This window comes from Silurus aristotelis (genome assembly GCF_946808225.1).
Source record: "Silurus aristotelis genome assembly, chromosome: 8".
NCBI classification, from domain to species: Eukaryota; Metazoa; Chordata; class Actinopteri; order Siluriformes; family Siluridae; genus Silurus; species Silurus aristotelis.
The window spans coordinates 11,808,265-11,834,780 of record NC_139581.1 but is presented as its reverse complement, the minus strand read 5'-3'; the positions used below and the strand labels follow the sequence as shown (position 1 = coordinate 11,834,780).

The following is a 26,516-nucleotide window of genomic DNA, read 5'->3' as shown; positions in this document are numbered from 1 at the left end:
AGAAACGTCTTTTGACTCAAATGTTGCGTTGACGTTCAGTTAACTTGCACTAGACAAAGTATTTGTAATACTTTCGCAAAGCAAATCCCAAAAACAATGCCAAAATGAATTGAAATAAATGGGTACGCCTAGTGAAAACAGCATTTACTGTGTGCTACTGCGACTACTGTAAAACTGAAATGAAATATCCAAAGTTTTAATAATAATTTTTATGCATCTTACATATATCCTTATTTTTTTTTATATGTTTTACAAATTATACAATTTGTCTACATTGTAATGAAAATCAATTGTAAAAAGGTTGCATGATTTGTGTTAATTTACTTGAATAATTATTATATTACTCTGACTTGGTTAAGAGCATATTATAACTTGTTTAGATTATTATTATTATATTATATTATATATTATATTATTATTATTGACAGTTAAGCAATAGTGGTATTACACGTTATGCATTTTTTAAAAGTTATGTTAGCACAATTTGACATTTTTTTTTTACAATTTATTTCCTGAAAGAGTTTTTCAATTGACAGATCCGGCTTATTATAAAAAAAAAGATTATTATGACGTCTCTAGAGTAATATTAGAAAATGTAATACTTAAACATACAGTCTGTATCTAGCACATGCCAGAAACAAGAAATAGTCATGTAAAGATAGATACAGTAGTGGTGTGTAATTCATTTAAAAAAAGACCAGCAGGTGACGCTGTTAGTAAATATATTGGAATGGGCATCATAAAAGTCCCATTCATAACCGTTGAACATTTTGACCTAAAGTTCCATATGGATCTGATAACATTACTTGAATTAAGCATGCAATATCACTATAAAGTCATTTAATTATCTTCTATTCTTTTCCAAGCCATGTGAAAGGGTTAGTGTAAACTAAGCTCTATCAATTATGTATATCAGGTTTGCCTTATCAAATTTCCACTGTTGTGCACCATTTTTAGCACAGTAAATAAGGTCCTGCCATTTTGTATTAACCAACACTTTATTGCCCTGCTATGTTCAACACCTTTGTGGTACAAATGTGGAATGTGAGTCTCTAATTCAGAGATCAGTTTTAAGAGGAAAATATCTTCCAAATCAGATATATTCAAAATAATGTTAGCAAACATTTAGTGGACACACATTTATATGTTACATATATATTACATGTGTAGTTGTGCAGCTTTCTGCTTATATTTAACCACAAAACCTTTACACAATGAGCAGTAATTCAAAAATATTGTTTCTTGTTAAATGTTTTTTACAACTGTACTACATATATATATATATATATATATATATATATATATATATATATATATATATATATATATATATTAATGTGAATGGTACATACATAAATGGTAGAGTCACTGACTCTTCAGGAAATAAAGATAAACAACAGTTTTAACATATTAAACAACATAAAGCTGCCAGGACTGAGTATAGCTGAAATTAATTTAATTAATTTAATTCTTGGTCACATGTTATTTTGTTTCAGGTACCCAAAACGTCTTGTTGTTTTGTTACTCTCACATCTGGCTTTCTTTTACGCACATTTCACATACCATTTTGAGCACACACCTCTTTCAACTCTTCCCTTGTAGTATTTGCTGAACGTTTTTCCTTCCGATTGAGTCTTTTGCTCAGCGTCCTCTGTTTTTTCCTATGCCAAAAGCTCCAGAATCTTTCACCCACAAAGAAGTATAGAAGAGGATCCAAACAACTGTTCCCAGCAGCCAGGCAATGTGTAATCACAGCTGTTTTTCTTACTAATTCAACATACTGACATGATTGATAGGCCTTGTTATTGAACTGCCTTTCAACTTCCAGAAAGACAGTGCGCACAACATGATACGGCATATAGCACACCAGGAAAAGAAGGAGAACGATGATCACCAGCGCGCAGGACTTGTTGTAATGGGGGTTTCTCCTCCCTTGACCATTTTTGAGCTGTAGCAATTTCCTGGCTGCAACTAAATAACAGATTGTAATGACTACAAAAGGTAAGATAAAGCCTAAGGACAGAGCAGCTTTGTTCAAGGTGATGATGGACGATTGAGACAGGTCCAGCTCAAGGCATTTGATCTGGCCAGATTGATCCTGAGACGTGCCGGCATACAAAAGAGGGATGGATGCTACTAACACCAACAGCCAAATGAAGCCAGACACCAAGAAAGCTCCTTGGTTACTCTGTAAATACACATAGCTGTAAGGCTTAATAATGGCCACAAAGCGAAATACACTAAGGACCATTAAGAAGTAAATGCTGCCATACATGTTGACGTAGAACACAAAACCCATGATGCGACAAGTGATATCCCCAAAAACCCAGTTGAAATCCATGAGGAAGTAGATGGCTCGGAACGGCAGCGAACACACCAGCATCAGGTCAGAAATTAGAAGGTTTATCATGAGGAAATGGACTGCACTGAAGGTTTTTCTTGTCCTACTCACACCGATGAAGAAATATAGCGAGACAAGGCTGGCAAATAATCCTAGGAAGAAGATACACAAGTAGACGGTTGGATAAACATTCCGTTTGAAGTCACTGATTGAACAGTTTTGATCAGGGCTTTGTGACCTGTTCATCATAGCTGCTGCAAAGAAAGAAAAAACAAATTTTTCTATTAAAATCTACAGCACTGTGCACAATTGTGTGGAACATGACAAGCTGCTTTGTGTTATTAATTTCCAGAAATGGTAAAAGAATTAGTCTTTACATCATATTCATAATCCGAGAGAAGCTATTCACATTAAATATCTTATGAAATAAACTTTTACATGTTAATTTATTAGGTTACTGAGCCAGTTCTTGTTTTTCATGTAATGTGGCATTGCAGATTTCTTGTATAACCCGAATACGCTGCTTAAATATACACCTTATACAACAAGATCACTACGCCTTATAAATGTCAATGCGAGATTTCTATTGCACAATCGTGTTATACAGAAAAAAGGCATTTTCATCTAGTGTTCATTTAATGATAAGCCATACACAATGTCTTTATTAAGCCATGCACTTTACTAAAAAAAAAAATTTGGAAAACGTTCAGAAAATGTAATTTTATCCTTTTTTTTCCAAAGAGAATCATGTCAAATGGAACTGGACTCTGTTATATATAAATATAATAAAATATAAATCCCATCGTTTTAATATAAATATGCCTCCATACACAAACCAAACTGTTGTTGTGCACCATAATGGAAACTAGATTTCCAGGGTATAACGGAAATAATGTATGCATTTGAAATCTCCAGACAAACAATAAAGGGAGATTGCTAAATCATGTAAAATATTCCTAAAATGTTGTTCCTGAGCACATTTTTGTATTTATGATGAACCCAGTTTGACACAGGTGTCTGAAAAAAGACTTAATTACAAATTTTAAAAAGCGAGGTAAACATAAGACTCAGAAATACATTGATTATTACTTAAATTAAGCAACAAATCCTGCATGATCAGGAAGAGTTTCTGAATTTTGAGGTATTTTCCAACAACATTCATGTATTGGATTAAGATTTATTTTATTTAACATGCAAAGATTTCATTGTTGCATTAACTGACATATTAAGCCATTTAAAAGCCAATCTGCCAATCTTCTATTAGATGTTTAAAATAATATTTAATGTAAATAAATATACACTACACTTTGCAAAATAACTCTACTTACCTACTGATTGTTGCACAAATTTAATGTTGAATATATGTAGAGGTTACCATGATTGAAAGGCTGTATGGTGTGGAGAAAGTGAACATGCTCTCAGCAGACTCCCTGATACATAGCTGTGGTCTTAGGACACACCCAAACAACAGTACTGGTCTGAGATATTTGCAAAATGTACCTGATAATTAAAAGAAACCCAAAATTTTTATGAAAATCACACACTATACAAAATGCATGTACTGTTGCGGCATATAATTTGCAAAAAACAACAATCTGACTAATTTACAGTAAACACTTTTGCATTAAATTAGAAAATAACTGAAACTACTGTATTCACAAATATTTAGATATAACACAGATAATGTTCCTTACATTTTTTGTTTTAATACCGAATACATTTTGATACTTGTATTTGCATAAAACGATGCAAAAGGTAACATGTGATACTAAGCCATGCCTCAACTCTATAAACATTTTGAGAATTCCACAAGTTGAAGCATGCTTAAGGAGGTTTATATCCAACACTTGGAAAATATGAACAGGCATGTCTGTAGAAGCTGATCCTGTTCCTGCCTGCTCAAAACAAGCTCACAGATGTTGACCATACATGAACAGGTTTTGGCTAACAGTGAAAGCCAAACCACTAACATACCTAGGAGGGTTCTACAAACATTATAGTTGTCTGTAACTTTATACAGTGCTGTCATACTTCAGCGGAAGTAATACATCTTTACTGATCTAAAAAACAATGCTGGAGATAAAAATTATATTTACAATGCAGGAGCATGAAATGAAACCTGAAAATAACACCTGTGTGTGTGTGTGTGTGTGTGTGTGTGTGTGTGTGTGTGTGTGTGTGTGTGTGTGAGTGTGAGTGTGTGCGTTTGAGTACTGTTTCATTATTTGTATTTTTCTTTTTTGGTCAACATTTTTATTCTAATTTAGTTTCACTTCAGAAACATATCACAGATCACAGTTCAAAAGAACTATGTACGAACAGATGCATAGTAGTACATTTCAGCCTATCTAGCAACAACACAGCAATATTTGTCTCCGAATAGAGTTGTCCTTTGTGCCTTAAAGTCTGGCAGTGGTACCTTCTAACAAGACAATGTCTCTGAAGTATAATAGCCAAGTAAAAGTTGTGGGAGTGGATGGTTCTATCCATAACTTTGAAATAGTATTTTTAGTGGCAGTACTTGCAGCTGATATGGTCCTTTTTTGATGAGCATTCAACTGGGGAATGGAATCATCTAATCGTCTAACAATAGAAAAAGCAGGGGGTCCCGAGGTATATCTAAATAAAAGAAATCTGAAAAAACAGAACATACAAAGTTCCAAAAAGAAACCACCACCACTGAGCATTCCCAAAACATGTGCATTATTTGCTTTTTTTTCAAGATTTAGCTTCACCTTTTCTCACTGCTTTGTTAACTATGTTAAATATGTTATAGTTACGCATAAGTTTTATTTTACACCACGGTATTGCCGAATTCTCCGTTCAGGTTGGTTAAAGGTTTTAAATTATATAGCTGCAATATAGCTGCAAATTGTATTTTATTCATTAATTTAATTTGTTCCAGTGCATTACCATTTATATTGTAACTAAACTAACACAGAGACGTACAGTGCTCTCCACTGATATTGACCTCTGGTAAATATGAACAAATAGGACTGTTAAAATGGTCTTAATTATAAATGAGCTATTTTTCCATGGTTTCAATTAAAAAAAAGCATCTTCAGTTAGTCGGACACGACTGGAACTTCAAATAGTTTCTATGAACAAATAGATTATTTTTTGGCAATAAACACCAGAGATGGTTTTAGCACACTCATATTGAACTGTATATTATGCCCACGGTAAAATTAGGTGTCTCTTTAATGTCTTAGAGACAGTTTTTCGCCAAAGCACCCGGACAATTTGTTGCAATACATAGCATCATGGACTCAAATATCAAAAATCAATAAATATGAAATAAAGACATGATTGCCTCTCCTAGAAAGCTAAAAATGGGCCATGGTTGGAGTAGAGCTATGATCGAAATCATACATCAAAATCAAAGCAGATGTGGTTTACTGACCACATGCTATAGCCATAACAGTCCCATTAATTAAACTATAGAAAACCTGTGAGGTGAACTTAATAAAATAATCCATAAGTGTCAACCATGTAATTTTAAGGATCTGGAGAGATTCTGTATGGAGAAATAGTCTCAGATGTCTTGCCATACACTCTCCAACGTCATCAGTCACGACTGATATCTTGGCAAAGGGCCGTAGCATAAATGTTTTTTAAAAGGGTATCAATAATTTTTTTTTCAGATTAGATTAGATTCAACTTTATTGTCATTGTGCAGAATACAAGTACAAGGCCAATGAAATGCATCCAACCAGAAGTGCAAATAGCATACAAAAAAAAAATAATTATATATATATATATATATATATATATATATATATATATATATATATATATACAGTACAGACCAAAAGTTTGGACACACCTTCTCATTCAAAGAGTTTTCTTTATTTTCATGACTATGAAAATTGTAGAGTCACACTGAAGGCATCAAGGGCTATTTGACCAAGAAGGAGAGTGATGGGGTGCTGCGCCAGATGACCTGGCCTCCACAGTCACCGGACCTGAACCCAATCGAGATGGTTTAGGGGAGAGCTGGACCGCAGAGTGAAGGCAAAAGGGCCAACAAGTGCCCTTAAAACATAAAAAACATAAAAAGGTGTGTCCAAACTTTTGGTCTGTACTGTATATATATACACACACACACATACATACTGCCATTCAAAAAAATTGTCACGCACTCTAATTTTCAGCAAGATCTTGTACTGATGATGGGAGAGTCGGACCGCTGCGCAAAGTCTTCACCAGCACATCCCAAAGATTCCCAATGGGGTTAAGGTTTGGACTCTGTGGTAGCCAATCCATGTGTGAGAATATTGTCTCATGCTCCCTAAATTTAAGCCCGATGAATCCTGCCATTATAATCTTGGAATATGCCTGTGTCATCAGGGAAGAAAAAATCTAATTAGCTAATTAAATCCAAACACTGGCAAAAGTTTCCTGAGCCTTTAATTGGTGTCTCAGTCTGGTTCTTGCTACACAACCATGGGGGAAGACTGCTGACATGACAGTTGTCCAGAGGACAATCATTGACACCCTGCACATGGAAGGTGAGACACAAAAGGTCATTGCTAAAGAATCTGGCTGTGCACAGACTGCTGTATCCAAGCACATTGATGGAAAATTGAATGGAAGGGGAAAATGTGGTAGAAAAAGGTGAAACGAAGCCCATGCAAGAATCTGGGAAGATTCACAGAGTGGACTGCAGCTGGAATCAGTGCTTCAAGAGCCACCATGCACAGACGTATCCATGTGTAGCTGACACATTCCTTGTGTCAAGCCACTCCTGAACCAGAGACAATGTCAGAGGTGTCTTACCTGAGCAAAGGACAAAAAGGACTGGACTGATGCTCAGTAGGCCAAAGTCGTCTTTTCAGATGAAAGGAAAGATGAAGAATTCTTTTCAGATGAAATTTCATTTGGAAATCAAAGTCCCAGAGTCTGGAAGAAGTGATGAGAGGCACAGAATCCAATTTGCCTGAGGTCCAGTGTAAGTCACTGGTGGTTTGGGGATTCGTGTTATCTGCTGGTGTTGGTCCACTGTGTTTTATCAAGTCCAAGGTCAGCACAGTCATCGACTAGAAAGTTTTAGAGCACATCATGCTTCCCTCTGCTGACCAGCTTTATGGAGATGCTGGTTTCCTTTTTGCAGCAGGTTTTGGCACCTGCCCACACTGCCAAAAGCATCAAAAGTTGGGTTGAGCTCCAGGTGATTGGCTGCACCAGACAGCTGGCTGTTCAGCCTCGCTTCTTTATGCAGATTCATCACCGTCTTCGATGAGGCTGATGACTGTAGTGTCACCCGCAAACTTTAGGAGCTTGACAGGGGTCTGTAGAGGTGCAGTCGTTGGTGTACAGGAAGAAGAGCTGTTGGGAGAGAACACATCCCTGGGGGGCACCAGTGCTGATACAGATGTTTGACATTATTTTGCCCAGTCTCACTAGCTGTTGAAAGCTGGTGATCCACTGACAGGTAGAGCTTGGCTGGGTTCATCAGAGAGCTGTGTTGGCTAATATATGTAGGTATATATATGCTGTGGATGTAACAATGTGTACAAACAGAAAAAAAATATTCCTTTTTTTCCTCAGTGTGCATTTTATCTTCTTCTTTTGGCATTCAATATATTTTATTACAATTTGATTTAAGACTAAATAATCAAGGCGATTTTTCACTCCTTTCTGGCTCGCAACTTCTGATTTCAAGCTGCTTTTCCTTCTCCACATCGACCTTCATGGTGTATAAAAAATATAAAAAATATGACTTTTAAAAATTTGTATGTGACAGCAATGAATAGGTGAATGGCAGAAATAGTTTGACGCCCACTTCTTGTGGATGCCTAACGGTCGTTTTAAGTCAAGGAACTAAAAGCAGCAACTGGCTGCCAACTAAAATGAAACGGGTCAGACTGGCAGGTGTTTGCCATTTTCACAATCAGGTATGTGCTGATTGAAAGAAAACGCATCACAACTCTAAGAGAAGCAAATAAACCAACCAGCACCCCCCCCCCCCCCCCAAAAAAAAAAATAATAATAAAAATAAAAAAATAATAATAATAATAATAAAACCCCAAATATATATAGATAAATTTAATTGAGGACAAAGGAAGAAGGTCTAACAGCTTGATCAACTTGCCATGTGATTTGGCAGCTGATAGTGGGTCAGGCCCAGGTGTATTTTTTTTTTTTGCTTTGAGACTTAATTTTTAGTCATAATACAAAAAGTACAATTACAAGAAGTAATCCTTCTCCCTAAAACACATTATGTTTATATTGATATAGTATAGTATGTGTGTGTGTGTGTGTATTTCTGATGCAAACCGAAAATTTAGAAAACCTAAACTGTCAAACCTGTAAACCATTTTTGCTATCTGGTATATGGTGGGAGGAAAAACTACAGTTTCAGAAGGTTGTAGTGAAATCACACACCACAACTGTAAGGAAAACAAAAAAAAAACACACCAAAAGAAGTAAAGATGGTCTACCAGGCTGACCAACTCAGGTTTGTGCTGGATATTTTAGGTTTATGCATGTTAGTGGAAGCCGAATGAAGAGGTTAGAAAAGGTCTTAATTTTCAATAAAACATAAGTACATTTACACAAGGATTCCTTGACCCCGCTTATACTTTTACCAAAACTATTAGAAAGAAATAATAATGATAGGAAGAGGAATGTAGCAGCATGTTGAAAGGCTGTCTCTGTACTCTGTATAATGGACTGAGGCTGAAGCTCTCGGGTCACGTGGTGCGCGCACGTGATCCTCATCTCGCGGCAGTGGCTCTAAACACAGCGTGCGGTGGCTCAGTATGGAGAAGTCCACAATCCCCGCGAATGGACCGGAAACAGGTGAAAGCAGCTAACAGAACCGGGCCAACATCCAGTAAAGACACCGGGAACTGATGCATTAGCACGAGGTAAACGCTGAATCCAATTCATAAGCCTGAACAGTTAGCGTTACTTAATAACCAGTGTTTATCTCACTCAGCTAGCATACTGCATGTTAACTCGTGTGGACACCAAATTAGCTGATTAACTTAGAAGACATCTGGACAGGGTTTAACTGTTTAACTGAACTGAATGTTTCCTGGATGAGCCTGGCTTCCAGGCCTGCAGGTACATAATAACGGGTGTGGTGTAGCCAGGTAGCTGACAATGCTAACGTGAACTTCGCCGTACAACAGGCTACATGGGGCTGTATGACGACGACAACAACAACAACAACATTTGTTGGTAGTTTGGGTTCTTCTTTTCAGCAAGTTTATTCCTATTGTAATATCGGGTATTGATTGTGTAGTGATCCACACTGAGATGGCAGTGATCTGGGCTTTAAATCACACAAGCATCCGATTTTTCCTCTTCATACACAGCTGGTAGCTACTCTTTACTGTACATCACACTGTGATACACTATCACAGCCCACACTACAGCACGTCACAGCCCACACTACAGCACGTCACAGCCCACACTACAGCACGTCACAGCCCACACTACAGCACGTCACAGCCCACACTACAGCACGTCACAGCCCACACTACAGCACGTCACAGCCCACACTACAGCACGTCACAGCCCACACTACAGCACGTCACAGCCCACACTACAGCACGTCACAGCCCACACTACAGCACGTCACAGCCCACACTACAGCACGTCACAGCCCACACTACAGCACGTCACAGCCCACACTACAGCACGTCACAGCCCACACTACAGCACGTCACAGCCCACACTACAGCACGTCACAGCCCACACTACAGCACGTCACAGCCCACACTACAGCACGTCACAGCCCACACTACAGCACGTCACAGCCCACACTACAGCACGTCACAGCCCACACTACAGCACGTCACAGCCCACACTACAGCACGTCACAGCCCACACTACAGCACGTCACAGCCCACACTACAGCACGTCACAGCCCACACTACAGCACGTCACAGCCCACACTACAGCACGTCACAGCCCACACTACAGCACGTCACAGCCCACACTACAGCACGTCACAGCCCACACTACAGCACGTCACAGCCCACACTACAGCACGTCACAGCCCACACTACAGCACGTCACAGCCCACACTACAGCACGTCACAGCCCACACTACAGCACGTCACAGCCCACACTACAGCACGTCACAGCCCACACTACAGCACGTCACAGCCCACACTACAGCACGTCACAGCCCACACTACAGCACGTCACAGCCCACACTACAGCACGTCACAGCCCACACTACAGCACGTCACAGCCCACACTACAGCACGTCACAGCCCACACTACAGCACGTCACAGCCCACACTACAGCACGTCACAGCCCACACTACAGCACGTCACAGCCCACACTACAGCACGTCACAGCCCACACTACAGCACGTCACAGCCCACACTACAGCACGTCACAGCCCACACTACAGCACGTCACAGCCCACACTACAGCACGTCACAGCCCACACTACAGCACGTCACAGCCCACACTACAGCACGTCACAGCCCACACTACAGCACGTCACAGCCCACACTACAGCACGTCACAGCCCACACTACAGCACGTCACAGCCCACACTACAGCACGTCACAGCCCACACTACAGCACGTCACAGCCCACACTACAGCACGTCACAGCCCACACTACAGCACGTCACAGCCCACACTACAGCACGTCACAGCCCACACTACAGCACGTCACAGCCCACACTACAGCACGTCACAGCCCACACTACAGCACGTCACAGCCCACACTACAGCACGTCACAGCCCACACTACAGCACGTCACAGCCCACACTACAGCACGTCACAGCCCACACTACAGCACGTCACAGCCCACACTACAGCACGTCACAGCCCACACTACAGCACGTCACAGCCCACACTACAGCACGTCACAGCCCACACTACAGCACGTCACAGCCCACACTACAGCACGTCACAGCCCACACTACAGCACGTCACAGCCCACACTACAGCACGTCACAGCCCACACTACAGCACGTCACAGCCCACACTACAGCACGTCACAGCCCACACTACAGCACGTCACAGCCCACACTACAGCACGTCACAGCCCACACTACAGCACGTCACAGCCCACACTACAGCACGTCACAGCCCACACTACAGCACGTCACAGCCCACACTACAGCACGTCACAGCCCACACTACAGCACGTCACAGCCCACACTACAGCACGTCACAGCCCACACTACAGCACGTCACAGCCCACACTACAGCACGTCACAGCCCACACTACAGCACGTCACAGCCCACACTACAGCACGTCACAGCCCACACTACAGCACGTCACAGCCCACACTACAGCACGTCACAGCCCACACTACAGCACGTCACAGCCCACACTACAGCACGTCACAGCCCACACTACAGCACGTCACAGCCCACACTACAGCACGTCACAGCCCACACTACAGCACGTCACAGCCCACACTACAGCACGTCACAGCCCACACTACAGCACGTCACAGCCCACACTACAGCACGTCACAGCCCACACTACAGCACGTCACAGCCCACACTACAGCACGTCACAGCCCACACTACAGCACGTCACAGCCCACACTACAGCACGTCACAGCCCACACTACAGCACGTCACAGCCCACACTACAGCACGTCACAGCCCACACTACAGCACGTCACAGCCCACACTACAGCACGTCACAGCCCACACTACAGCACGTCACAGCCCACACTACAGCACGTCACAGCCCACACTACAGCACGTCACAGCCCACACTACAGCACGTCACAGCCCACACTACAGCACGTCACACTACAGCACATTAAAACACACATTCCCACACACTACAGCACATTAAAACACACATTCCCACAATATAACCCATACCATCACACTACAATACACTATATCCCCCTCACTAAAACACACTACAGCACAACACCACACACTACACCCCCACTCACTACAAAACACTACAGCACAACACCACACACTACACCCCCAATCACTACAACACACACTGCAGCACATCACAACATACTACAATGTCACTAGAACACCACACACTACAAGACCACGCCCTATGACACATCACCACATCACTACACACTAGAACTCAACACATCACACCACAACACAGATAATAATAAAAGCCAGAATCTTCTGATTCAGCTCCAGGACCAGTCTATCACAAGGACTAAAAAAGTACACAGTGTAGAGCAGTGGACTTCCAGGATGTCCACCAGAGAACACTGGGTACCAGTGACAACTAAATGTCTATTGTCCACATGGTGCATTGACTGGAGGCAGCCTTTTTCAGAGCTCCATGTTCCTGAATTTGACAGAACACACTAGATTGAAGTTGCCATGATGGATAGACCTACTTGTTTTCAGTTCAAGTGAGGGTTGTGATTTGCATCACTGTAACTAAATCATGAAACGCCCTGGATTAGATTCTTGGATCTTTTTTTTTTGCAGGATCTCTCAGACATTGTGCTTTAGGTTTTAACTGAAAGAAGGCTGCACTGTTTTCCCTCTCTTTGAAATCAGCAGTTGTTTTGTGTTTAGTAAGACAGTGGATAAAGAAAAGGTACCCATCTGTTTGTCTGCAGAGTAGCATGCTCGACGTGGGAAAGTGGCCAGTGTTTGCACTTCTGCCTCCAGAGGAACTGCGTCTCATCCGCCAGGCGTGTGTGTTTGGCACCGCTGCTAATGAGGCCATCTACGTTACAGTCAATGATGAGGTAGGCTTCCCGACCTTGGTCCTTCAGTAATCTGCTGTCCTGCACGTTTTGTATGCTCACGAAACACCTGATTCAACTAATCACCTGATTTTAAGAAGCTTGTCTGGGTCGAAGCAGGTGTACATGTGTAGGGAAAGCAATGCAATATGCAGGACAGGGTATTCTCCAGAAATAGGATAATAGGACATGTGGCAACCTTATTATATGCATGATGTAATTTCTAATATATCTACCAAGTGGGTTATTGGTCCAGTGAATCATATGTTTTTTTATAGTAGCTTTGGCAGTACAAATGTTAATTTGTCATGCAAACAATGCAGTTTTTGAACTGAATTCAATTGAACCATTAAATCAATCATTGAAGCTTCTTAATCTCACACTCTTTCGTTCTTTTCGCTCTCTCTTTTTAACCCCACCCCATCCCTCTGGGTTGTCTTCAGAGCGGACAGATGGAGCTAAATATAGGCCTATAATACTAACACAAGGCTTGTTTGTATCCTGGAGAGCATGTTAATCTATGTGTTTGTCAAACTATATCCACTTTGGCTTAACACGTTTCCTCTTGTTGGGATACACTCTAAATGAACACGTACAGATTTGTTTATCTTGCAGTGAAACACGGGCACAAGAATTGCATTCTTTCGTGAGTGTAATGTGTGTGCTTTTTTCCCTAAGGCTTCTTATGTAACTGCATTTAATTATTCTTGATTAAATTAAAACGAATTCCATTCATTCAGGTCTTGTACTCCAGACCAGCAGAGATTGTATATTGCTGCGATTATTACTTAGCCTTTGTTCTTTTTTACTTTCATTAAGAGGCACTTTTATTTCAATATAAATTGCCCAGAATCTCAGAGCTTTCTTCAGATTTTGTGCATGCCTATGCTTTCTTGCTTGGGGTTAATTTCACAGTACACCATTACTGACTCGTGGGGACCTTCAGCACAGCAGCTCTGTCTTCAGAAAGATGAAAGTATGTACACTGGTACCATTTAAACCCCAGTATCTGTTTGTGTACCCTGGCTGTAATGTACTAACCTGTAATCAGCAAATCTAAGAGTCTAAATGCTGCTTTATAGGGTCCTGAAACTTCCAATTGTCATTCAGCAGCAGCTGTTTTGTTGTGTAGGCATAGTTGTTTGGTTTTTCACATCAGGGAATATAAACTCTAGTCTTCATTAATGGCGCAGCAAACCTTTGATTTCAATAAACCAAACGCAGCACTTGTTTTAGATTTACATGAGCCTGTGCCTTATTTCTAATAATTGATTTCAATTTTGGCATCCAATTGTACCTTTTTAACTGCTTGTGTTACCAGATGTTTGCTTTGGGAACAAACTGCAGCGGATGCCTGGGTCTGGGAGATGTCCAAAGCACCATTGAGCCCAGACGGATAGACTCCTTGTGCGGGAAGAAGATTATTTCTCTGAGCTACGGCACAGGGCCGCATGTTGTCATTGCCACTGCAGGTCTGTGATATGTCAAACTAACTTTGAACCTTTTTTTTGTTTGTTTTGTCTAAAAGACGTTAAAATGGTAATGTGGTAAATATGATTATAATGTGGTACAAAATATATAAGGAGATTTTCCATTTTGAAGGCAACCTTTTTCCATTTATATTTACAATTTCCATAGATGAACGCTCCTTGTCATGATTTGTTCATATGGTGCTTTAACATGCTTAATGGCCAAAGGATTGTGGAAATCTGACCACCACGTTCCAAAGCCATCAGCTATTAATATTGAAGTCTTCATTGAGCTGGCTTTGTGCACAAGGGATTTGTTTTGATTGACCAGGTTCGAGCCTTTTAGTTCTAGTTAAGGGAAAATGTAATACTCCAACATTACATTAGATTAGATTCAACTTTGTGATTGTGTAACATACATGTACAGAGCCAAGAAAATACAATTAGCATTTAAATAGAAATGCCTACGTGGCCTATTTACAATAAATAGCAATATATTTAACGAGGGTTCGGGTCCATATGTACAGGGGTGAGAGGGATTAATGTACAGTGTGTGCAGTCGGTAATAAAATGGTGTGTGTGTGTGTGTGTGTGTGTGTGTGTGTGTATAGTAATATACAGTATAACTGCAAAGATTGTGCAGAGGATACGACATCTCAAATAGATAACATGCTCATATAGCATGATATACATATGAGTGTATGAAACAGTATATACAGAATAGATATGGCTGGAATGTACAGTAGTGCAATGATGAACAATAATGGCCACAGGAAAAAAGAAGCTCTTATTCAGTCTGTGTGGGCTTTAAGGCATCTGTACCCTCTGCCCAAAGCAAGAATTGTGAATAGTCCATGATTGTGGTGTGATGTATCTTGATGATTTCCCCCTCACCCTTTGCAGACAGGGTTGCTTGTAAACAGACAGGCGTCTTTGTAAACGTACTACAATGTGTGCTTCCAGCTTTCAGGCAAATCATTTGGGGCCTACATATAGGTTTCATTGTTGGGTATCCACATACATTTGGCCATAAAGTGCAGCTAGGAAAGCAATATGTGTGATTGTAGGGTACATTCAGGGCTCAGCTGGGTAGTATTACACATTTACTTCCTTTATCATGATCTAGTAAAACTTCATGACACGGCTTTACCAGTAGTGTAGATATCTGTACTTGTTACATATACTGTATATTGCAAATGTCTGCTCAGCTTCTTTTTTTTTTTTTTAAAACACCATTTTGTATAAAAGTTAACTAAAAAATAAATTAATAAAACATCTTTGCAATTTCTGAAATAATAAAACTGCACAGTAGTTTTTCTGATCTGCAGTCTGATCCCTCTATGCAGAAGGAGAGGTTTATGCCTGGGGACATAATGGCTACAGCCAGTTGGGCAATGGCACCACCAACCATGGCCTGATTCCTGCTCTAGTATCCACCAACCTTATTAATAAGAGGGTGACCGAGGTGGCCTGTGGCTCCCATCACACAATCGCTCTTACCACCGAAGGAGAGGTACAGTTTATTCAATGTAAAACTTATTTATGAGGAGCTAGTTGGTTTTATTGTGGATATTGGATTTTCTGTGTTTTAATATGTCCTATTGTGGCCTAGTCTAGGGTCTGTTGTTATGCTAGCTTTTCTTTTCTTTTTTTATGCTCAGGTGTATGCCTGGGGGTACAACAACTCTGGTCAGGTGGGCTCGGGCTCTACAGCCAACCAGCCCACTCCGCGCAGAGTCAGCAGCTGCCTGCAGAACAAGGTTGTAGTGAACATTGCCTGTGGCCAGCTGTGCTCCATGGCCGTTCTAGACAACGGAGAGGTGAAGCAGCTCATGTTTCACGTTAAATTATTTGAGGGGCGTTCAAGTCAAAAAGGGACTTTTAATTTTACAGGTATAAAATTAGATGCTAGCGTGGTGGTACTATACACAGTAGTCAGTGGCTAGTTTGTCCTTGTGGCGCATATGTCATGGGCCAGTCAGGAGACTGTTAATCAAAACGGCAGACAGCAGTGTTAGTGCGTGCATGGAACCATGTGTGGTGGTGAAGTTTCTTTTGAACGAAAGAGTAAAACCCATAATATCTACAGAAGACTTCAAGCACAGTACGGTAATGAGAAGTTCAGTCGCAGTAAGACATTTGAATGGTGTACACTTTTCAAAGATGGCCGTTTGACTTGAACGCCCCTCTTATATAATTCAGAGGATTTATGTTGAATAAACATTATAATTCTCCCTTCCTGTAATTTATAGCTATTATGTGCTCTGACTATGCTTTGTGCTTACAGATCTATGGCTGGGGCTATAACTGTAATGGGCAGCTTGGTCTGGGTAATAATGGCAACCAACAAACACCATGTCGTATCGCTGCTCTGCAGGGAATCAACGTTGTCCAGGTGAGGAAATAAAAGTAAAAGTCTACAAAATTAATCAGGTACTGTGACTCATGTTTGCTTTGCTTAACTGATTAAGCTCTCAAAACCATACCTACATGTTTTTCCATCTTCAGAATATGTCATTAAAAATAGCAATAAAAATCTCCTGTGTGGAAAAGCATCATCCAGAAATCAAAGATTTTGTCCTGAGGAGATAATGGATATCTGTAGTCTGGATGTCTGTGGTAAAATGTAGAGAATAAATTTGGCAATTCTGTCTGAAAGAGAGGAGTGGCATTCTCTTTTTCTCTGTCTATCAGATGCAGCCAGTTGTTTGTTTGTGAGCTCTTGCATGCGCATGAGTCAGCTCTGCGCGATAATGAGGTAGATAAGTGCGTATTGTGGAGTAAAAGGGAGACTTTCAGGTTGTTGTATGGTATAGGAGACCTAACAGGCAGGTGGGAATCGGCCATGACCAAATTGGAAAATCATTAAAAAACAAAACTTTAATTTCAAAACAAACTACAGGATAATAGGAGAGTGTAATTTTATTTCTTCTCTTTGTTTGCTGAACAAATAAAAGGTTACTCACTACATGTACAGGTAGAAAAATATTAAATAAAATTATTAAAGCAACACTAAATCGGTATTATTAAGTCAAGAGAAATACTCAATGACTTTACAGCAACTCAGGAACATTATATATTTTTCCCTGATTCAATAATACCTCACCTTTTTAATATCGTTCCTACTACAGTTACTACAGTCTGTGTTCGTTTTGCTCGGTTGGTCAGGATTTGTATACATCTGTCATATGACTGTTTGGATTCTTTAAATGATGCCGCAAGAAGTCGTTAAGGAGTAAGAGTGTGTACCCAAAGCAAATAATAATAATAAAGGCGTGAAAGAGTGTGACATTATCTGACTTGATCTTACTAAATGCAAAAAACTCAGTGTTATAGCTTTTGTTTTCTTTCCAAATTTTTTGGAAAACTGGTGAACGATTGCTAATAAGTCAGCTTGTTTCTGGGTTTGCACATGCAACCCATTTGTGTGTTTACTTAGAGAACTATCAGCCAATTAAGTTTTCAAGCTCAGCACATTGGGCAAAGTGAGTGATCAGACCTCTTTGCTTATGTGATTCGTATTATGTGGTGATGGATTCTGTGACATTTTTACAGGGTGTAAATCACAGATGCAAATATAGAGAGAAAATAAAGTTTTGGCTCAAGAGGGGCAACATTGAACATCACAGTTACAAACTCTGGCTCAAGTAAAAAAGTGTTGTCTCTTTGTAATCCCACACCAGGTGCATACTGTGAGATTACAAAGAGAACACTTTTTACTTGAGCCAGAGCTTGTAATGTAGCTAGCTAATCTAACGTGATTAGATCATTTAGTAAGATATGTTCATGAGGACAGTTACAGTGGCTGCCACAAGCTGACTAAAGCTAAGAGACTATATCTATTTCAGAGGTTTGCTATTGGATAAGGTACATAACTGTGATGTTCAATGTTGCCCCTCTTGAAGACTTTTAGGCCCATTTACAAAAAAAAAAAAAAAAAATGACGTGACTTTATGCCTCTCTAGTGCGCAATAGAGCTCTATAATAAAGCCAGCCTGCCACTATTGCTACTGTACTAATAAGTATGTCACTATATCATAGATTTTAGTAGAAGTTTAGTGTGCAGTGACTCCTTTATAAACACAGCCTTAATTTCTGTCTAAATATATGCACACAGCTGAGATTCATGTGCAGCACATGCCATATTATAAAGTTTTGCTTGTAGGAGCAATTAATTTTTTTATCAGAGGACAAAATGACCAAACCTTATATCATGTAGATTTAATAGATTTAGTGTCTTCCTGATTTCAAAACGCACTAAATTGTTTTAGTTCTGTAACTCCCTAACATTTATCAGTATAATCTCTGTCCAGCTCAATTGCAATGAAAAGATTTGTTCACATTTCACTTTAGTGGAAAGGTAAACTTTCACTGGCTTATCTTTCCAGGTGGCCTGTGGATATGCACACACACTGGCGTTAACAGACGAGGGGTTTGTTTATGCCTGGGGTGCCAATGCATACGGCCAGCTGGGCACTGGAAACAAGAGCAACCAGGCCTTGCCCACACTCATCAACATGGACAAGGAAAGGTGAGCACATGCATGCACAATTTCCACAGCATTTCCACCTCAATGATCCTGCGCTGATTTAAAGTTCAGCATGTGCATTGCTGTTATCTTGTGTGTGCCGGATAAGGCACTGAATGACATTGTAGTCCATGTCTATTTTCACATCAGATTTTTAAATAGTGTGTGTGTGTATTTGCAGGTGAATATGCATTTAATTTTCTAGGTAGGTGATGACTGTGTCGTGGGTTTACAGGAGTTAATTCTAGAAAAAGTCTAGACACAACAAACGGGTTATTTTGATTTTGTATTTATATCACTTTCGGAAACATTGTCATTACCAGTAACTTGGAAAGTTTTATCTTATAAAGCAAAAACAGAGTGAAAACAGCTTTTACATGTATATAGCAGAAACATGATCGTAAACAGTGATTCATTTTGAACATGTCTGAGCGCAAAGAAAATTAATGTGTAATTACTAACATGTTTTAAAGATTAGTAGTGTTTTGACAAACATAAGTCACGTCCCTTGTAGATTTACCCTGAAGCTGTTATAAAACTAACGCCTTTCACTTACAAAATTGAGCTTTCTACTTTTAACCTTCCATTCCTGTGTTTTGTCATCTCTCCTTCAGGATGGTGGAAGTGGCTGCGTGTCACACCAGTCACACGTCAGCCGCAAAGACGCAGAGCGGTCAGGTGCTGATGTGGGGTCAGTGTCGAGGTCAGGCTGTTCCCTTCCCACACAGCACACATTTCTCCAGCACAGATGATGTGTTTGCCTGTTTCGCTACTCCTGCCGTAACCTGGCGTCTTCTAACTGTGGGTAAGAAAAGACTCAGTAAGGTTCAAATGCTGATGAAATATTTATTTACTGTACATTAGGGGTTTAACGTTACATGTATTCGTAACGAACCGTTTTGTTACAGGGCTTTTGGTTCAGTGCACAAACGTACCGCATGCAATCCTTCAATCATTTGAATTATTATTAAACTTGAAAACAAACACAATAATGCCATAGGTACAATCCTGGAAATTTATATCGGAAATACGATTTGGTAACTCGGATTTAGTTTTGCATATGCGTAAAATCACTGCTACTTTCAGCCATCGGCAACGCTAGCGTTATGAATTCTTTATCGTTCGCTTCGACAATTTCTCTTAAAAGGAAAAAATCCTGACAATTCACCATATCGAGGGAGTGAATGGTTGAACGATGGAAGGAATAAACACACTTGTTAGTGTACTAAAATAATTATAACTATTAAGTAGAACATATATATATATATATAGAAAATGTATTATAAAATGTAAAACACGCACTTGTAACAAATGTTCAACTATTTAATTACATTTTATTTATTTATTAATTTATGGGAATTTTATTATGAAACGTGTATTGAATTAATCTTATATATGCAATTTTATTTATTTTTGTATAAAATATTAAGTTGATTTTTTTTTTATATATATATATTACAGTGGTACTCCGCTTATTGACCGGCTCGGCCATCGACCTTTTCGCTTAGCGAACAGTTTTTCGGCCGAAATTTGCGCTCGCTGACTGACCAAATGCCCGCTTATCAACCTTTTTTTTACCCCGACCCATGTGGAGCGAGGGAAAGGATCTTCCCAGTCTCGCCTCAGCCTTCGTGGAGAAAGCATCTATCGTAAATTAAACTTCGGTTTGTAAACAATAAAGTGTTATTTAGCGGTCAATATAACAATTTAGTGCGTGTATATTGTATATTGCGTGTACATTTGCTCTTCAACCTTTTCGCATTTCGACCGGTTTTAATGAACGGATTAAGGTTGATAAGCGGGGTACCACTGTATTTAACCAAGCAGGCATTTATTTTTAATTGTTTATTTTTAATCATTTATTTTTAATTAAAAAATGTACATAAATGAACATCAACAGTTTACCACCCAATCCCCTACTGTACATAACTCTAGTCTTCACTAATATCAGTTCATTGTATGATTTCTTTTCTTGTCTGGAAATGCATGTGATATTTAATGAATGTTTTATTTATTTTTTGTTAGACGGAGATGACTACCTAACTGTGGCTCAGTCCCTTAAAAAAGAGTTTGACAGCCCAGAAATTTCAGACCTCAAATTTCTAGTTGATGGGAAGTGTATTCATGTTCACAAAGCTCTGCTCAAAATCAGGTAAAGAACTGTCCTTTTTAAAAAAAATAAAATTATAATAAAATATAATTTTTTTATTACTTATAATTAGAACCATATTTTTGCAGGCTATAGAGTACATATATATGCGCCAAACTGCTGACATATGTATAAAAAAAAAACTGGGGGGGGGCCAAGCAGTGAGCCTTGACAAGGTCTTAAATGCTGCAAAATTCTTTCCAGAATGGTTTGAGGAACATGACTGAGTTTAAGTTGTTGACTTGGCCTCCGAATTCCTCAGATCTCAATCTTATCAAGCATCTGTGAGATGCACTACAAACAAGTACGATCCATAACGGCCCACTTCAAAATTTACAGGGTTTTAAAAAACTGCCCGCTTTGACTCTGTAACAGATACCGCAACACACCTTCACCAGTATTGTGGGGTCCTTTTCTCAGTCCCAACAGCGCTAGGCAGGTATTTTTATTCCAGGTATATTTATATTCTTCTAGCTGATCGGTGTATATGTAATTTTACCTTTTGTAAAAAGAAGTTGAGGGGGGGATTTCCCTTACTTTTTACTTCCTGAAGGCAATGCAAATGAGAGAAACCAAAAAGAAATGTCACTAATCCATACAGAAACCTGCTCCAGCTTGCTCAAGAAAGTAAACCTTAAACGTCCCAAAAAAAACAAATACCCAATGCACAAAAATAGTCTGCAGAAATCCGTTAGACCCATACATCTGTAGTTTTTTTTTTTTTTTTTTTTTTTTTAGAATAACAATAGAATGCTTTCATATTTGATAGATGTGTTGCTTTTCTGTGTTAAAAGATGTGAGCATTTTCGTGCGCTGTTAAATGAGAATGACGAGGAAGCCATCGAAATCCATCAGTTCTCCTACATGGTGTACAGAGCTTTCCTGGAGTACCTCTACACGGACGCTATTAACTTACCACCAGAGGATGCCATTGGTAAACTCATACATTTTGCATTGCTTTTATTTATTATTATTATGTTTAAATCCTGACACTAGGATGATATAAATACCACTATGTATTGTTATATGTTGACTCTGATGCTACCATTCAAATTAATTTATTCATGAATTAATTTGTTGTTGTTTTTATTTTCCTTGAATAGTTTTTACTTTTAATTCCATTTTCATTTTTAATTATTATTATTTTTTTATATAGACTTTTGAAAAAGCACCAAACAAACAAGTGCTTGGTATTGCACCAACACATTTCATGGGTATCGCATACACCACAAGTCTTATGATCTTGCATATCAGTGTGTTATTTAATATTGGATGTTAATGAGGGCTAAATCTTGTAAGAATTAATGTATTGACGCTTGGCTTTCTGATGTGCAGGTCTTCTAGATCTTGCTACCTACTACAGAGAGACTCGTCTAAAAAGGCTTTGCCAGGAAACCATTAAAAGAGGTATTTCGGAGGAAAATGCCATCACACTGCTATCTGCTGCTGTCAAGTATGAGGCACGGGTAAGCAAACACGCCCACACACACAATTCCTACTCAGTCACACAGTAGACAAAACACTTCACATCCCATATATACCATTTTGATGTTTGCAAGGTCAAGGCTTTAAAGCAGAGTTTTTATGAACATGCTGTAAAATACATCTATTTTGCACAGAAGGGCTAAATATTAATGCAGTCTGCTGTATTATGTTGTACTAATAATTCCTTAACTATCGGATAGTTGTAACAAAACATTACATATAAGAGTTCCAAAAAAAGGAATGGCACACCCTCACTTATAGATAGTATACTACATCATAATAAAGCTATGTGCTTTACCTGCTTCAGTGTCCTCAATCATCAGACAAATGCTGCATAAATGACAAAAGTGCCTGTGAAACATGAATGTACTGAAGTCCTAAGACACCATGCATTGTATTTTTTTTTTGTGATCACAACATTAAATAAAAGTGACATTTCTCGTGATCATTACTAAATTTTTCTGTGTATTCGGCATGAGAGGTGTGTTGTAGAGGCATAGATGATAACCGCACCCGTATGCGGGCGCATGTCACGTCAAGTCTTTTTGACAAGAAAACAATTACGTTGAGATCACGAGAAAATTAAGATTCGATCATGACAAAACAGCTCGTTATATCGAGCTGTGTATTTGTTAGTGTTTGAGTTATGGCTCAAAGAGCAAAAAGTCTCAGAATAATTTATAATGGCCTTTCTTAGTGCACTGATGTCTATTAGTTGACATTTATTTTGACATGTGGAGCGTAACGTCATACGGGCATATTACAAGATTGTAGGATTGTACACTGACGGTAAAATCCTACAACCTACAATTTAAGATCCAGCTCAAGGACATTGTCAAACTGCTTTTTTTCCCTTTGAGGACTTGGAAGAGTTCTGCTTCAAGTTCTGCGTCAACCACCTGACTGCCGTGACTCAAACCCATGCCTTTGCCGACATGGACCACGACCTGTTAAAGAACTTTATTAGCAAAGCAAGTCGCTATGGGGCTTTCAGAAACTGAGCCGGAGAAGGAACAGAGCAGAGACAGAGAGCTGATGAAAAAGCGGGGATCAGCGTTACCAGAAGCAGGCAGAGTTCCATGATATGTTAAAGCGCATGACAGAACGTCCTTGTTTTGGATAAACCACTCCACAGGCTGCTGATCACTTGGCACTGATGCTTTAAAGCCACAGAAAAAAAAAATGCATTTACAGTTTTGTAGGCTCCTGAGTTGAGACAGTACTATGCAAAAGTCTTGGGCACATAAAAACTAAACATTTAGAAATATTGCAATTAAACATTTCTACGTATAAAGTTTGGTGTCAATTCTGTATTAAATAGAAAAGTGATCATTCAGTATGCAGATGATGATGCTTTTTTTGTTTGTGACTTACTGGAAAGCAAAACCTTCCTACAATTATTATTATTATTATTATTTTTTTTTTCTTTGCTGTTTCTCTGTTTTTAAAAAAGAATTGAACGCTGATTTCACGTCAGAGTTCAGTAGAGTTCTCTATTCATTTTCTCGAGTGTGGCGTAGAACTGTAACTCGACAGTGATTCACTTTTGATCTGGAATCAGCGGAATCTGCCATTGACTGTTTTCACTAGAGAAAGTTTGTATTCTGGTGCAGAAGGTACATTGTGTCTACATGTTACTAATGAACACCATTTGTGGATTGTAAGTCATAGTTCCCCACTAGTGCAATTACATTTCTATCCGGCATGGAATGATACAGAGCCGTAAAAGTAAAACAGGTCTATATTTTGTGTAAACTAAACTGAATTATTATTTGCACTACCATCCTTTGCCTCTAAATCTGCAGATTGGATGGAAACTTTTTCATGCAACTTGAACAGTCTGCTGTTGTCTGTTCCGTCTGTTCTATTACACCAGGCTTACATTATAGTTTCATCTGGAAAGTGGCTTATTATGAAATGTGTATCTTTTCTTTAACATTGTACCCACATTCGAATTTTTTGGATAAAGCAGAAAACAAAGAACTTTGAGAACTTTTGTATTAAAAAGGACGCCTGAGACTTTTCCACAGTACTATAAAAAATGCCCACTGGAACATTATTTTTTTTACAATTTTTATTTTTACTTTCTGTAAAATCCCTTTACCACAGATATTGTAAGGGAGACCGTCCCACTAGTACAGATTAATAGTCAATCCGTTAATAGATTGCTAAGAGGATGCTTTCTCTAGGACCAAATGAAAAAAAAAAAGAGAAATAATCGACACATTGACGGTACACATTGGATTCACTGAAAATCCTTTGTGCATTTTGAAAGGACTTTAATTTCCCTCAATCATTACGAACTATGATTTTAATACATTTATAACTATAGATAACTAGAGGAACCACTTAACCAGCAGCAACAAAGCACTTATATATGTGTTTACCTTTCAATCGTAATACCCAATGCTAAACTATATAAAAAATATGCTTACATACTTTACAGTTCCTCTTTTAAAGACCTCTTTTTAGGCATGGTCACATGGCTTGTATTTACTATTCTGCTACTCTGTATAAAGTTGTATTTGTATAGTTTGTGCAACATGGTTAGATTAGAGAGTTTTATTTTTCTTTACACCTGAAAGGTCATTATTTGTTTTGTGTATTGTCCAAATGTCAGTTTATGTTAAATGTGCGCTGTTATCTCTGGGTCTTGAACATTTCTCCCAAGGCATGCATGTAAAAAAAAAAAAAAAAACTAGACTATGTTCCTAAAGGTGGTGTTTACACAACAAAGTAAATAGGGCATAATGCCCTCTTTTGGTCATTATCTTTTTTTTTTTGTTGCTTTAATCTGTTATATTAAATACTCTGTTACACAAAGAAAAGTCAAGTTAGACTTACAAGTGTTTATTTAACTCTCTGAACGATCAAGTTTGCCATAATCATATAGTTCATTTGTTATAGCACTATTTCAAAAAAGAAATGATTGAACTCTTGTTACAGCATTTGTACATGCTTTATTAAAAAATCTTGACTAATTGAACTAAAATGTTTAATAGTGGACTTATCAATAGTCTCTTATATTGCAATATCTGTTAATTGTGTTTGCTCTCACATCATGTTTACAGTGAAGGGTTTCATACCGGAAAACTTATCAGACACTATAAGGTGATTAGCTTTTTTTTTTTTTTTCCTCTCCATTACCCAACTGTGCGTTATCTACACAGTGGGGTTTTTATTTACCAAGTGATGGTGTGCTGACTAACTTTTTTTTGTGTGTTGATTGTAAATTGTAATACAAACCTGCAGCTGATGGCACCTTCCCTTCACTTCTCAATTAGATGCAGATTTAAGTTGGGATTTGAAGAATGAAAATAGACTGGCTTATAGTTAATGAAATAAAGTTCTTAAAATATCCAATTCATTATGTGTGGTGATATTTTACAGCCTTTTTATTTGTCCTACATTTTGATATTTTATCTCAACACTTTAAAGCCATTTGTTTTTCTGTAAATGTATTTAATTTGTCCGATTTCACTTCGGAAAGTGTTGCGAGTGGGACTTCATTCGGTTGTTATTGCGATGATGTGTGTTTTTAAGAGGTTTTGGTTATGTGGGGGTCATCATGCGCAAAACATGATTTAAGAATGCTACATGGCTTAAGAATGCTCAGATCACACCAATAGATGGCAGTATCACATTAAAACATGTGAAGTGATGATCAACATTTGAAACTATCAGTGATACTGATCAGATTGGGTCTTAATATCTGATGGTGGAATTTCCATTTCACTTTTTGTGAGCTCAATATCTTTGGGGAGATTTGAGTTTTTATGGCATTTGCTCATCCCACAGTCAAAGTCATCTTTATTTTTATCACGCCAACTTAACAGTATATCAAAACAGGATATCCTTCATCTTTGG

The 26,516-nt window shown here is 38.9% G+C and overlaps 2 protein-coding genes across 6 annotated transcripts; one reads left to right on the top strand and one right to left on the bottom strand.

The window, feature by feature from the left end:
• Window positions 1-1,315: 1,315 nt before the first annotated feature.
• On the bottom strand, window positions 1,316-3,841 carry cysltr2b (cysteinyl leukotriene receptor 2b). Of its 3 annotated transcripts, none has more exons than XM_083548556.1 (2): window positions 3,670-3,841; window positions 1,316-2,493 (listed from the first exon to the last, which is right to left on the bottom strand). In XM_083548556.1, the coding sequence occupies exon 2, from the start codon at window positions 2,408-2,410 to the stop codon at window positions 1,556-1,558; it is 855 nt and encodes a 284-aa protein (XP_083404682.1). In that variant the 5' UTR covers window positions 2,411-2,493; window positions 3,670-3,841; the 3' UTR covers window positions 1,316-1,555. The 3 variants fall into 3 exon arrangements, with proteins under 3 accessions (XP_083404682.1, XP_083404681.1, XP_083404680.1); XM_083548555.1 differs by having other exon boundaries at window positions 1,316-2,592; window positions 3,670-3,840; XM_083548554.1 differs by having other exon boundaries at window positions 1,316-2,595; window positions 3,670-3,836.
• Window positions 3,842-9,018: 5,177 nt separating this feature from the next.
• On the top strand, window positions 9,019-26,007 carry rcbtb2 (regulator of chromosome condensation (RCC1) and BTB (POZ) domain containing protein 2). 3 transcript variants are annotated; one of them, XM_083548404.1, is made up of 12 exons: window positions 9,019-9,213; window positions 12,890-13,021; window positions 14,340-14,490; window positions 15,834-16,000; window positions 16,149-16,307; window positions 16,775-16,882; window positions 18,876-19,018; window positions 19,630-19,820; window positions 21,041-21,167; window positions 21,959-22,098; window positions 22,500-22,630; window positions 23,510-26,007. In XM_083548404.1, the coding sequence occupies exons 2-12, from the start codon at window positions 12,896-12,898 to the stop codon at window positions 23,648-23,650; spliced, it is 1,584 nt and encodes a 527-aa protein (XP_083404530.1). In that variant the 5' UTR covers window positions 9,019-9,213; window positions 12,890-12,895; the 3' UTR covers window positions 23,651-26,007. The 3 variants fall into 3 exon arrangements, with proteins under 3 accessions (XP_083404530.1, XP_083404531.1, XP_083404532.1); XM_083548405.1 differs by having other exon boundaries at window positions 9,046-9,213; window positions 12,895-13,021; XM_083548406.1 differs by having other exon boundaries at window positions 9,046-9,213; window positions 12,895-13,021; window positions 22,500-22,674; window positions 23,190-26,007.
• The last annotated feature ends 509 nt before the right edge of the window (window positions 26,008-26,516 follow it).

What these genes read in the sequence shown, in the direction of transcription:
- cysltr2b (XM_083548555.1), bottom strand. Translation starts at nt 2,590, where the DNA reads ATGATGAACAGGTCACAAAGCCCTGATCAAAACTGTTCAATCAGTGAC.
- rcbtb2 (XM_083548404.1), top strand. Translation starts at nt 12,896, where the DNA reads ATGCTCGACGTGGGAAAGTGGCCAGTGTTTGCACTTCTGCCTCCAGAG. An exon ending in AGGGAATCAACGTTGTCCAG is followed by an intron (nt 16,883 to 18,875) that starts GTGAGGAAATAA and finishes TTATCTTTCCAG; the next exon opens with GTGGCCTGTGGATATGCACA. An exon ending in AAAGCTCTGCTCAAAATCAG is followed by an intron (nt 21,168 to 21,958) that starts GTAAAGAACTGT and finishes CTGTGTTAAAAG; the next exon opens with ATGTGAGCATTTTCGTGCGC.